The 13969-nt window shown below is 42.9% G+C and overlaps 1 protein-coding gene across 32 annotated transcripts in view; it reads left to right on the top strand.

Annotated features, from left to right (window-relative positions):
* Nucleotides 1-13969, top strand: part of DLG1 (discs large MAGUK scaffold protein 1) — a 428647-nt gene that overhangs the window by 193551 nt on the left and 221127 nt on the right. For 26 of the 32 annotated variants that reach the window (XM_043523144.1, XM_037909596.2, XM_037909589.2 and 23 more), the window contains one exon: nucleotides 3486-3539. The exons of 5 other annotated variants lie outside the window; for them this stretch is intronic. In XM_043523144.1, the coding sequence (XP_043379079.1) occupies nucleotides 3486-3539 (54 nt within the window). Of the gene's footprint in view, nucleotides 1-3485; nucleotides 3540-5971; nucleotides 6005-13969 lie in introns of those variants that run through there. One more of the 32 variants, XM_043523148.1, reaches the window with a different exon arrangement.

Here is a 13969-nt window from a genome sequence, read left to right as displayed (position 1 = left end):
AGGCTTGGGAGTCACCTAATTGGAATCGATATGAGCAATCACTCAAAGAAGAAAAAATGGTTACTCACCTTCTTGTAACTGTTGTTCTTCGAAATGTGTTGCTTATATCCATCCCAAACCCATCTGCCTTTCCCGCTGTCAGAGTATCTGGCAAGAAGGAACTGAGGAGGTGCTGAGTCAGCAGGGTCATATATTGAGCTCCATGGAGGCACCTCTCCAGGGGACTTCACAGCCGAGCCGACGGGTGCTGCTAGGAGAAAAACTTTACAACAACTGTGCATGCAGCGTGCACACATGTAATTGGAATGGATATGAGCAATGTTTCTTGAAGAACAACAGTTACGAGAAGGTGAGTAACTGTTTTTTCCGCTCTACTCCGCGCTGATTAGGCCTTAACTGGAGTATTGTGTCCAGTTCTGGGCGCCACATTTCAGGAAGGATGTGGACAAATTGGAGAAAGTCCAGAGAAGAGTGACTAAAACTATTAAGAAAAGGAGTACTTGTGGCACCTTAGAGACTAACCAGTTTATTTGAGCATGAGCTTTCGTGAGCTACAGCTCACTTCATCGGATGCATAGCATATGCATCCGATGAAGTGAGCTGTAGCTCACGAAAGCTCATGCTCAAATAAACTGGTTAGTCTCTAAGGTGCCACAAGTACTCCTTTTCTTTTTACGAATACAGACTAACACGGCTGTTACTCTGAAACCTAAAACTATTAAAGGTCTAGAAAACAGGATCTATGAGGGAAGATTGAAAAAATTGGGTTTGTTTAGTCTGGAGAAGAGAAGACTGAGAGGGGAAATGATAACAGTTTTCAAGTACATAAAAGCTGGTTACAAGGAGGAGGGAGAAAAATTGTTCTTCTTAATCTCTGAAGATAGGACAAGAAGCAATGGGCTTAAATTGCATCAAGGGCCGATTAGGTTGGACATTAGGAAAAACTTCCTAACTGTCAGAGTAGTTAAGCGCTGGAATAAATTGCTTAAGGAAGTTGTGGCATCTCCATCATTGGGTATTTTTAAGAGCAGGTTGGACAAACACCTGTCAGGGATGGTCTAGATAATACTTAGTCCTGCCTTGAGTGCAGGGGACTGGACTAGATGACCAATCGAGGTCCCTTCCAGGTCTATGATTCTATCTTGGAGTCCTTGTGGATAGTTCTTGTAGTAGGAAGAAAGCCTGAGACATAAACCCTTGTGTCGGAGGCCTGGTGTGAGGCAGGACCTGCTTACAGAGTTTGGCAAGAACAGGGCTGATATTGCAGAAATACACATTTCTGGGAGGTGCTAGTGCTCCCGCAGACACATCCCGATGTCAAGCGGTACCAGAGCATCCCAATATCAAGGATGGTACAGGGGCATTCCCCAAGGATGGCAGGAGCAGACTCACCCTTCTGGAGGATAAGGTCAGGATGACAGTACGTAATAGAGATGTTTTGATCAAACGAGCATGTACAAGATGATGGGTGATAACTAACTATGTCAAAGGGGCAGTATTAACTTGTTTGTATCGAGGTATAAGGACGTATCTCAGAGGGAGTATCTTTATCTTTTTTCTTAGTGAGGAACGGAAATTCCCACCGTTCACTGAGCTGGTCCATTGTTATGAGCATACATGTATTAGTGGTCTGGTAGAGTCTGCGGGATACTAATACCATGATTTGTCAACAATAAACACGGCTGAGTGCCTTCGTCCCTTAACGGATCTTGTGGTCGTTGGGTGGTTTGCTCAAGGTCTGCCATGCCAGCTGTCTGTGCAGGACTGCGGCGGCACACAGAGGGAACACACACACTCAGCCAAATATCTATCAACATCAAACCTTAGTTCTCTGAAAACATTCACTCATTGTATCGTGGCAGTCAAAAAAGTGAACAGAACTTTGGGAGTCATTAAGAAAGGAATAGATAATAAGATAAAAAAAATCTTATTGCCTCTATATAAATTCATAGTATGCCCACATCTTTAATACTGAGTGCAGATGTGGTCACCTCATCTCAAAAAAGATACATTGGAATTGGAAAAGGTTCAGAAAAGGGCAACAAAAATTATTAGGGGTAGGGAACGCCTACCATATAAGGAGAGATTAATGAGACAGGGACTTTTCAGCTTGGAAAAGAGACCACTAATGGGGGATATGATGGAGATCTATAAAATCGTGACTGGTGTGGAGAAATTAAATAAGGAAGTGTTATTTACTCCCTCTTATAACATAAGAGCTAGGGGTCACCATATGAAATTAATAGTCAGCAGGTTTAAAACAAACAAAAGGAAGTATGTTTTTCACACAATGCACAGGTCCTTGCCAGAGGATGTTGTGAAGGCCAAGACTATAACAGGGTTGAAAAAAGAAGTAGAGCAATTCATGGAGGATAGGTCCATCAATGGCTATTAGGCAGGATGGGCAGGGATGGTGTCCCGAGCCTCTGTTCACCAGAAGCTGGGAATGAGCAACGGGATGGATCACTTGATGATTACCTGTTCTCTTCATTCCCTCTGGGGCATCTGGCATTGGCTGCCATCAGAAGACAGGTTAGTGTGCTAGATGGAACTTTTTTCCGACACAGTATGGCCGTCCTTATGTTCTTATGATCTCTGTACAGGGATAGTATATAGCTCTAACTCTCTTAGTATAGTGACTTTTCTAGTATATAACTATAACATAGCCCCTTCCATCTCTAATTAGAAACAAATTTAACTTTCCTATTCTAAAGGGAACTTAAGAAGAAAATCTTAACCATGAGTCTGTTATATAAGAAAATTGAATTAAAATTGGCAGTAACAACTTCAGCTTTATAAAAACCCTCTACACCTTTTGCTACAATTTCATTGGTGTTTCTTCACTTTCTTAATGATGGGAAATGTTTAATCATCTCCGTATAGCTTACAGTGCTGTAGAAATCTCATCTACTGGGAAAAGTTGTAGTTATTTTAACCGATATTACAGAATATCTAGTCTTAATAATAAAAGAGTTGCAGGTACTGTGTAAAATGTAAGAACACTTGGTTAAACTTTAGGACTAATTTGTTCTTTCTTTCCAACATTGTAAATTAAAACTTGTCTGACAATCCTAGTTTATTAATGTAAAGTAGTTTTATGCATGCTATTCTCTTGTAGATTAAGTGGAGAATAGATTTCTAAATGTTCAAATTTTAACCTGTCCTTTTTATTACTTTACATTAATAAACTAGGGTTGTCAGAGGAGCAGATTGTGTTGCTCATTAATTGGTCCTAGTTTACCCTACTGGTTTGCACTAAAGGTTCCCTAGTGCACTTTAACACAGTACTGTTTCAAACAGCACCACGTTAGAGCATACCAGCAGTGTCTACATGGACCAATTAATTGTGTAACACATTAGTACACTTTAGAAATCACACCCTTATAGAGTGCATTTCCTTGCTGTGTTCATCTCTACTAAAATCTTTTAGTTATGTTTCCTCTGACTACTGTTTTTACATTTTTTTAAAAATTTTTCCTTTAAAGGCAAATCCTCCTCCTGTACTGGTGAATACAGATGCTTTGGAGACTCCAGCATACGTAAGCTTATATTTGCCTTCAACTATTTTATGTGTTTAGAACAAAATATTAATACACAAGTGTTTAGTTTTTCTTCTGTCACTAAAAAGAGAAATGTATCATGACCTACTCTATGGTAGTGTTTGCCTTGTAGCCTGCAGCATCCCATATGTTACAGAGTACAGCTAATGTACCTTAAATTTATGCTGGTGGTTCAAAGATAATAGAATACTGGCCCTATGTCTCAAATAACATTTACAGCCTGAGAATTTCTGTTTGTGTCATACTCTTCCATAAGGTGAAATCAATAGACCTCTTCACCACTATACCTCTGCTATGTCACATGACTCCCTGAGACCAGTGGTTCTCAAATTATGGGGTGGGACTCCCGAGGGAGGCACAGGAATATATCAAGGGAGGTGTGAATTGTGTGTGTATGGTTTTTTTTTTGTTTTTGTTTTGTTTTTTTAAAGAGCTGTGGCTCTCAGCCCCAGGTAGCTGGGGCTCATGCAGAAGGGCCATGCCTATCAGGGAGGTGGGGATAAAGGGGACAGCTGGAACCCCACTGCCCCGGGGCTGACAGCCGGAGCCCCACCACCTGGGCTTGGGATATCCCCCCCAGCCCCCAACAATACACACCCACCTGGAGGCAGTGGGGCTCTGGCTGTCAGCCCTGCGGTGGTGGTAGCAGCGCAGAAATAAAGGTGGCAGTGGGGCACTAAACCTGCTGTGAAAAGCGATATGGACAAATAGCACTTTTCACACTGCCTCCCTTCCGTGCTGCTGCTGCTGACGTGGCCCGGCCAGCAGCCACTGCTCTCCGCTTTGCCTTCAGAGCTGAGTGGCAGTATATGTACTTGGGGAGGGGGGCGTAAATGACTATAGACACAAAGAAGGCGTCGGGGGGCCCTGATATAATAAGTTTGAGAACCACAGCCTGAGATCTTGTGGTGGTAGCAGTTTTTGCAATCTGTTTCATCAGACTTTTAATTTTCTAAAAGTATGCATTAATATTATATTATTTCTGCCTGAATCATTAAATTAATAACTGTAGATATGTGGGAATGAAAATTAGTCTTAATTTCAGTACATCTTTACCTGCTGTGGGAGCACTGCTTACAGTTCTGTAGTTAAAGATGAGCTGAGTTTTTCCCTTAAAGGAGGGAATTAACCATTTTGTTATACAGTATATGAAGAATACAATATATTCTCAAATTACAGTACTTACTCTTTTTGAGTACAGAACGAGTTCTCTGAGAATTTACAACTAAATCCATTAATTAGTTTGAGTTGTAATCACTTAAAAAGCAGTCATTGAAGAAATTTAGCACCTGGTGCTGGATCTTTTTTCTCCTAAATGTTCTTAATACCAAATGAGTCTTCATACTTCCCGTGTGGTTAACTCTCTGAAATCTTGTCCACAGGCTACTTTAGAAAATTATTTTTTAAGATTAGTGGTAATTTTTTGCCATTATTTTTCATAGCTGAAATCTTATCTCTTAGTATAGGCTGATGAATACTTTTCTTCTACAGAGCATTCAACACAGAACTGCCCTCTTTCAAAATGGATATCAGCTCTCTATGTTCTCAGTAGAGCTACAGCCACAGTGGCCCTTAGCAAAAGTGCCCCTTTTCAAAATGGCTGCTGTCTCTCATTGCTCCTAATAAGAGTGAAGGCAAGGTGTGCTCTCACTAAGATAGTATCTCGCCACTGCTCGAGTCTGGGCCTAAGTAGCCAGAGTGTACTAGTGAATCTGGCCCTAAAATTAAAATAAAAAAAAGTAAGATTCTTGCTACATATCTTAACATCATTAGAAATATCCCATTAACATTTTGGGGGGGGTTCTTTTTTAGTCTTCACTTACAAAATTTTAATTTTAAAATCAAGGAAATTCCCAATTAAAAATTACGTTAAAGTGAAGTAAAATTGAGAATACATACCGGTGCTTCAGACACGTTGCTGCCTTTTTTCTCTTGGGTGGTGTTCTATTGATCCTCTTTATTGTCCATATACCCTGATGCTTCTGACTCGCTTACATCAGGCCAGCTGATGGTCAAGGTGAGTTCAAATCCTCCTGGTCTTGTCCTTGGCCTGATCTGTGCCAGCTGTTTGCCACTACCCTGCAGTTGGCTTTGGTTTCATCTCCACTGTTGTCTTGCGTCTGTAGCTACATCATAAGACCTGTGTCCCAGTGCATCTTGGACTGTTGCCTTTGCCATTGCTTTGTGTAGCAGTTTGATGGTTGAATACAGACATGTTCCCTTGTGTGTAATGGTCTCAGGTCCTTGGCTCCTTTGTTATAGTGCGCCTGGCTGCCTAACTTGGCATTCTCTTAAGTATTTCTCTGTACTGTCAGCATTCCTTTGTGGGGCTGCAGCAGAATCCTCATGGGAAGTCATTCTTGGTTCTCTGTCCCATCAGTGCCTGTGCTTGGGCTCCTCTCTAATTCCTGGGAGGAAGTATTGCAATGGTCCAACACTGCCAGGTAGGGAAATCTTCCTGTCTTTGCTATCAGTCTCTTGGCTGTCTTTACTGTTGCCTCTGTCTGTCTTTTGCTTTATGGTTATACAGTGGAAGACCAATTATGCTCAAATTCTTATTTAAAACTGAAGTCTTTGAATAATGGAAGAGGAGATGCTGGAACAAATTGATTATTTAAAAAGTAATAGGTCATCAGGCCCAGATAGTATGCACTTAAGGGTTTTGAAGGAGTTTAAGAATTAAATTAGTGAGCTGCTAGCAATAATATGCAGACTCCTAAAATACCGCTACTCTTCTGAAGGATTGGAGGGTGACAAATGTTGTAAATGTTTTGTTTAAAAGGCTCTAGGGATGATCTAGGGAATTCACACCGGTAAGGCTTACATCTGTAATTGGCCAATTGATTGAAATGATCATTTAAAAAAGAATAATAAAACACCTGGAAGGTCATAGTATGGTAGGGTCTATCCAGCACAGTTTCTGCAAGGGAAATTTGTCTTTCACTGTTCTCTTAGAATTAGTTGAATATGTCAGTATGGTAGTGGAAAAAGAAGAACTGGAAGACATAATTTACTTTGGCTATCGAAAGGCCTTTGGAAGGCTACCTTATAAGAGGCTACTTAAGAAACTAAGAAGTCATGGGATGAGAGGAAAAATGTCATGGATCAAAAATTGGCTGAGAGAGAAAACAGAGTGTACAATCTGAGGGTCAGTTTGCTTCATGACAAATGGTTGACAATGGGAGTGCCACAAGGTTGTGTGTCAGGTCTCAGTATTCTTTACTATATTCATTGATGACATGGAAAGGACATTTAGTAGTGATGTAGCAAAATTTTCTAATGACACAACATTGTTTATGTTAGTCAAGACTAGAGAACACTGTGAAGAATTTCAGAAGAACTGACCAAGCTTGCTGAATGGACAATACAATGGCAAATAAAACTCAGTGTAAATAAATGCGAAGTAATGCATTTTGGGGAAAAAATTTTGAACAACTCCCTACAACTTACAAGGTTCCAAATGAGTTGTATCACCTCAAGAAACGAACCAGGGTATCATTTTAGACATCTGAGTGAAGACCTCTGTTCACCATGCAGTAGCAGTCCAGAAAGCTAACAAGATCTTCGTACACACAGGGAATGGGATGATGAATAAAATGGAGAATATTTTAATGACTTTACATAAATCAGTAATGTGGCCTCATCTGTAATACTGCATGCAGTACTGGGCACTCCATTTTAAAGGGATATTGCAGAACTAGAAAGGGTTCAGAGAAGGGCAACAGCAATGTTAACTGACCTGGTAAAAAAAACTCATGCAAAGAGAGAGTGAAAAGACTGGGATTGCTTACCTTTGAAAGGAGATGAATAAGAGAGAACGAGATAAAAGTACACAAAATAGTGAATGGTCTATAGAAAGCAGATCTGGAACTTATGTTCTCCCTGTATCATAATGCAAGAACATGGAGACATTCAATGAAATAGAAAGGCAGCAAATTTAAAACTGATTACTGTACAGGAAATATGTTTTCACACAGCGCATAGATTGTGGAACACATTGCCACAAATTACTGAGGCCAAGAACTTGACGAGATTCAAAATGGAATTGGTCATGTGGATACAATAATTTTCTGAATTGTTACAGCAGAGCATTAGCTCTGTTACAGTTAAGGTTGAGCATTTTTTTCTGTTTTAAGGTCAGTTATTCTAAGTGCTCCAAGCTCCATATGGTTACTTGCATCATCTTGAAATTTGCCATGGTTTATGGCTGTGCAAGGTACTGTTGGTAGTGCAGTGGAGTCATTTAGCAAGGGCTTTCTGAGGTACCACCTCCCAAAAAAACATATTATGAAAATCAAATGGTTCTTAAAAGGTTTTTTTGCGCACACTTGGGGCTCAAACCATGGCTCTAATAATCCCCCAATTTATCTCATTCTCTCAGCATTTATCTTAGCTAGAGTATGGCTAAATTAAATGATTAGTTATTAAATTAAGTTACTAAATGGAGAGCTTGAATCTACAAGTCACTTTTCCCAAACAGATTAAAATGCGGATGTGCAGCAAGACTAGGGCTCTTGTGACAATCAAAGTTTTCAGGCAGTCTGTCACTAAGTGAGTGACTCAAGGGTATGGATTCTGCATCACGACTCTCCTTCAGCTTCCTGCTGGTATATGCACTCCTCAGAGCCCCTCCACCTTCCTATCTCCACAAGTTTAACAGGGGCATGAAATGGCAAGGACGAGGGTGGAACTGGGGATGGATGGTCTTGGAGCAGCGAGCACGATGGAGGGAATGCTGAAGGAGTTGGAGCAGTAGTAGGGGAGTCTGAGTAACTGGAGAGAGATGGAGGTCAAAGCAGTGAGGAGAAATATTGTGTGTGTGAGTGAGAGAGAGAGAGAGAAGAGTAATTGGAAGAGTGCAGGAAAGAGCTGGGTGGAAGGAGGGGTCAATGCTGTACAGTGGGCGGGGGAGGGGACTTCAGTTCTGTCCTCCCCAAACCCCCACATCCCTCAGTCAGTGACAGGTATCTGTCTGGACCCCATCACACTGTAGCTTCTGAGCACCTTGCAGTTTTAATGTATTTATCCTCACAGCACCCTCCTTGTACAATGGAGTTAGGAATGTGCTGTTATCTCCATTTTACAGATAGAAACTGAGACACAGAGACTAAAGAACTTACCCAAGGTCATACAAAAGGAAGTCTGGAGCAAGGGACTGGACCCTGGTTTCCCAAGTCCCTGATCTTGACCTCTGCATCATCCTCCTTCTCATGACCTCCCTTCAAAAAATGCTCCCATGGACTTCATGCTAGTCCTAGCATCCTCTCCCTATCGTCTCAGCTTCTGGGCCCCATGCTTATGACTGCCTATCCAGTGGAAGAGGGCTGAGGAGGGAGAGCCTGACTGTGCTGGGCAAGCAGAGAGAAGACAAGATGATGCAGAGGCAGTGAAGGAACCAACATGCAGCCATTGCATTTTGTGCTTGAGATAAACGTTGCCAAGCAATCAGGAGCAGTGGAAGAGGAGGGTTGTACTGTGAAATATGGGGAGGCTGAGAAATGATTTTAAAAAAACAAAACAAGAAAATTGAGTGCCCAAAACTTTGTTAATGCAGAGTTAAGGTTGGCCAAGTAGTGCCTCATGTTCTTCCAGAACATGGTGAGTTGGATAACTTAATTCTGTATGGTTTCAGAGTAGCAGCCGTGTTAGTCTGTATTCGCAAAAAGAAAAGGAGTACTTGTGGCACCTTAGTACTAGTGGCACCTTAGAGACTAACCAATTTATTTGAGCATAAGCATTCGATAAAGTGAGCTGTAGCTCACGAAAGCTTATGCTCAGATAAATTGGTTAGTCTCTAAGGTGCCACTAGTACTCCTTTTCTTAATTCTGTATGTCCTGGTTTTCAGAGATTTAAAGTACCCACCACTTCTACAGTGCTGCCTCCTAGAGCTGGCAATAGCTTTTAGGAATAGTTCAGTAAGGGTGGTGCAAAGATGAACAGACTACTAAGGGAAGTGGTGGATTCTCAGTCTCTTGAAGTTTTCAAGTCAAATTTGGATGTCTTTCTGAAAGATGCTTTAGCCTAATACAAGGTATTAGGCTCAAGACACCAGTTACTAGATGCCCCAAAAGCCGCAATCAGGGAAGCCACACTGGTTAAAAACAACAACCTGACTTAGAGGGAATGTGAAGGCAGTTATAAATTAAATATCTCTATGTAAAGCAAATGGCAGAAATGTTCAATAAATATTTCTTTTCAGTATTTGGGGGGAAAAAGATGATATTGTCATGTCTGATGATGACAAAACACTTTACCTTCCAGTAGTAGCTCAGGAGGATGTTAAAAAGCAGCTTCTAAAGTTAGACATTTTTAAATCAGAGGGTCCAGATAATTTGTATCCAAAAGTCCTTCTTTAGGTGATGGTCCCTATATGGATTCCAAACATGGGGTACTCATGTGTGCCACGCGCTGCAGCCAGAACAGTTCTGTAGCAGTTGTGTATTGTCCTCGTGTCTGCAGCTGAGGTTATAAGAGGCTGTGCGGGTTGATGCACCTCTAGTTCCCTCTTACTGCTGCATGGCCAGAGTTGGAACCTCTGTTCCTCTGTGTTCTTAGCCTAGCTAAGAGAGTTGGTTGTCTGTTCTTCCTTCTTGTATATAGTTGTAGATAGTAATTTTTCTTGTTTTTGTTGTGTATTAGTGTTTTAGTTAGTTAGGTTTGCTTTCAGACTTCTTCCACTGTTAGGGAGACCACCTCTCCTGGGGATTATGCCCCAGCAAGTTGGCTTCAAAAACTGTGCTTCATGCCCACGCTCCTTTTCCGTGAGCAGTGAGTACCAACAGTGCCTATAGTGCCTCAGTGAAATCCACGTCATTGCCTGCTGACAAAGGAGCCTGCTGGACTGTAAAATGTTGATTTTCAATAACCCTTGGAACACTGGTGACTGGATGAAAGCTAGTGTTGTCGCAATATTTTAAAAGGGTGAACAGAACGACCCAGGCAATCGTAGGCCTGTCAGTCTGACTTGGATCTTGGACAGAATAATGGAACAGCTAATATAGGAATCAATTAATAAAGAATCACAAGCGTAAGATAACTAATACCAATCAAAATGGTTTTATGGAAAATAGATTCTGTCAAACTAACTGAATATTTTTGATGAAATTACAAGATTAGTTGATAAAGGTAATAATGTCGATGTAATATAATTCTGTGACACATTTGATTTGGTACTGTGGTGTCTTTTTTGGGGTACCCTAAATTGTGAGCCCTGTGTTCTTTCTCTGCCTCAGCAAGTGAGTGTTTTGCTGCTACTAAGCCGTGTGTTGGCTTCCTCACACACCAGCCTGTCTGGCTTGCCAGCCAACTCTTCAGACTCTGTCAGTCCAAACCCTGCCTTGCAGGTAACAGTCAGTGAATCCCCATTTCTGAGTTTATCAGGGACGTCTTCCTGGAGTATTCAGTCCCCCTCACTGGACTTTCACAGAAATTAAGTTGTCTTCCTCTGATGAGACAGAGTATTCACCAGTCTTTTTGGCTAGCTGAGGACTCCGCCTCCAGTTTAATGCACAGCCCTGAGATTGTTTTGTAATACAGCAAGAATAAATTTATTAACTTATTAAAGAATAGAGGTTTAGGTGATACTAAGCAAGAATAAGAGAGACTGGTATAGTTACAAGCAAAACAAAACATGCTTTCTAGTGACTAAAAGTTAATTTCCGGAAGTTACAATCTTGTCTAAGCATGTTTCTCACTTCCATGAAGTCTGCACATCCCGATGTGCAGAAAGAATAGCAAATATGGCAAGCGACCAGCTTGGCTTAAGAGTGAAATCTTCGATGAGCTTCAACACAAAAAGGAAGCTTACAAGAAGTGGAAACTTGGTCAGATGACTAGGGAGGAGTATAAAAATATTGCTTGAGCATGCAGGGGTGTAATCAGGAAGGCCAAAACACAACTGGAGTTGCAGCTAGCAAGGGATGTGAAGGGTAACAAAAAGGGTTTCTACAGGTATGTTAGCAACAAGAAAAAGGTCCAGGAAAGTGTGGGACCCTTAATGAATGGGGGAGGCAACCTAGTGACAGATGATGTGGAAAAAGCTGAAGTACTCAATGCTTTTTTTGCCTCAGACTTCACAGACAAGATCAGCTCCCACACTGCTGTCTTGGGCAACACAGTATGGGGAGGAGATGAGCAGCCGTCAGTGGTGAAAGAACAGGCTAAGGATTATTTAGAAAAGCTGGACATGCACAAGTCAATGGGTCCAGATCTAATGCATCCAAGGGTGATGAGGGAGTTGGCAGATGTGATTGCAGAGCCCTTGGCCATTATCTTTGAAAACTCTTGGCAGTCGGGGGAGGTCCTTTAAAAAAGGAAAGAAGGAGAACCCGGGGAACTACAGATTGGTCAGCCTCACCTCAGTCCCTGGAAAAATCATGGAGCAGGTCCTCAAGGAAACCATTTTGAAGCACTTGGAGGAGAGGAAGGTGATCAGGAACAATCAAAGTGGATTCACCAAGGGCAAGTGATGGCTGACCAACCTGATTGCCTTCTATGGTGAGATAACTGGCTCTATGGATGTGGGGGAAGCAGTGGATATGATATATCTTGACTTTTAGCAACGCTTTTGATACGATCTCCCACGGTATTGCCAGCAAGTTAAAAAAGTATGGATTGGATGAATGGACTAGAAGGTGGATAGAAAGCTGGCTAGATTGTTGGGCTCAACAGATAGTGATCAACAGCTTGATGTCTAGTTGTCAGCCGGTATCAAGCAGAGTGCCCCAGGGGTTGGTCCTGGGGCTGGTTTTGTTCAATATCTTTATTAATGATCTGGATGATGGGATGGATTGCACCCTCTGCGAGTTCACAGATGACACTAAACTGGGGGCAGAGGTAGATACGCTGGAGGGTAGGGATGGGGTCTAAAGTGACCTAGACAAATTGGAGGATTGGGCCAAAAGAAATCTGATGAGGTTCAACAAGGACGGAAGAATCCCATGCATCACTACAGGCTGGGGACCAAGTGGCTAAGCAGCAGTTCTGCAGAAAAGGACCTGGGGATTACAGTGGATGAGAAGCTGGAAATGAGTCAGCAGTGTGCCCTCGTTGCCAAGAAGGCTAATGGCATATTGGGCTGCATTAGTAGGAGCATTGCCAGAAGACAGAGGGAAATGATTATTCGGCTTTGGTGAGGCCACATCTGGAGTACTGCTTCCAGTTTTGGGGCCCCCTTCCAGAGAAAGTATGGGGACAAATTGGAGAGAGTCCAGCGGAGGCCAACGAAAATGATCAGGGGGCTGGGCACATGACTTACGAGGAGAAGCTGAGGGAACCTGGCTAGTTTAGTCTGCAGAAGAGAAGAATGAGGGGGGATTTGATAGCAGCCTTCAGTTACCTGAAGGAGGGTTCCAAAGAGGATGGAGCTTGGCTGTTGTCAGTGGTGGCAGATGACAGAACAAGGAGTAAAGGTCTCAAGTTGAAGTGGGGGTGGTTTAGGTTGGATATTAGGAAACACTGTTTCACTAGGAAGGTGAAGCACTGGAATGGGTTACCTAGGGAGGTGGTGGAATCTTTATCCTTAGAGGTTTTTAAGGCCCAGCTTGACAAAGCCCTGGCTGGGATGATTTAGTTGGTGTTGGTCCTGTCTTAGGCAGGGGTTGGACTAGATGATCTTCTGAGGTCTCTTCCAACCCTAATCTTCTATGAAACCAGCAACTCTTGCCTTCCCGACCAAGAGGATTCAGCTTTCAAAGTCTCAGAGGGTGCTGTATGCTATCATCCCCTCAGTGATGGATAAAGGCTATGATTTAGTCATGGGTATTTTTAGTAAAAGTCATGGATAGGTCATGGGCAAGATACAAAAATTCACAGGCTAATGACCTGTCCATGACTTATACTGTAAATACCCTGACGGGCTGCCGTTGGGGAGCATTTTGGGGGGAAGGCGGGGCCAGCTGTAGCACCAGTTGTCGGGGACTGCCTGAGGAACAGCTATTCCGGTCACCGCTGCCAGGGGCTGCCTGGGGAAACGTCTGCACCAGCCACCCGGGGACCACCTCAGGCAGTGGCTGCACCAGCCGCCCGGGCACCACTGCCACGGGCTGCCCGGGGAAGCAGCTACTCCGGCCACGTGGGGACTGCTGCCAGGGGCACCCAAGCTGAAGCCAGCTGCTCTGGCACTGGCCACTGAGCCACTTCAGGGTTGCCTTTCGCTGGGGCCACCTGACCAGCTGGCCCCAGAGTCAGCTGCTTGGGCGGCCCTGATGTCAGCCACACTGGCTCCTGCAGACGTCACAGAGATTGCAGAAAGTCATGGAATCCGTGACTTCCGCGACCTCCATGACAAACACGGAGCTCTAATGGTGGATAATTGAAATGTCTGTCCCCTTATGTGACCCATGGTCTTTTGTCTCTGTTTCAAGAGCCAGGAAGGTTTCCTGGAGTGCAGAATCTGTTCCTTGTTGTG

The sequence above is a fragment of the Chelonia mydas genome, chromosome 9, assembly GCF_015237465.2.
Source record: "Chelonia mydas isolate rCheMyd1 chromosome 9, rCheMyd1.pri.v2, whole genome shotgun sequence".
Taxonomy (NCBI): domain Eukaryota; kingdom Metazoa; phylum Chordata; order Testudines; family Cheloniidae; genus Chelonia; species Chelonia mydas.
Note: the sequence above shows the minus strand (reverse complement) of the source record. Positions and strands in the feature narration are given on the sequence as shown.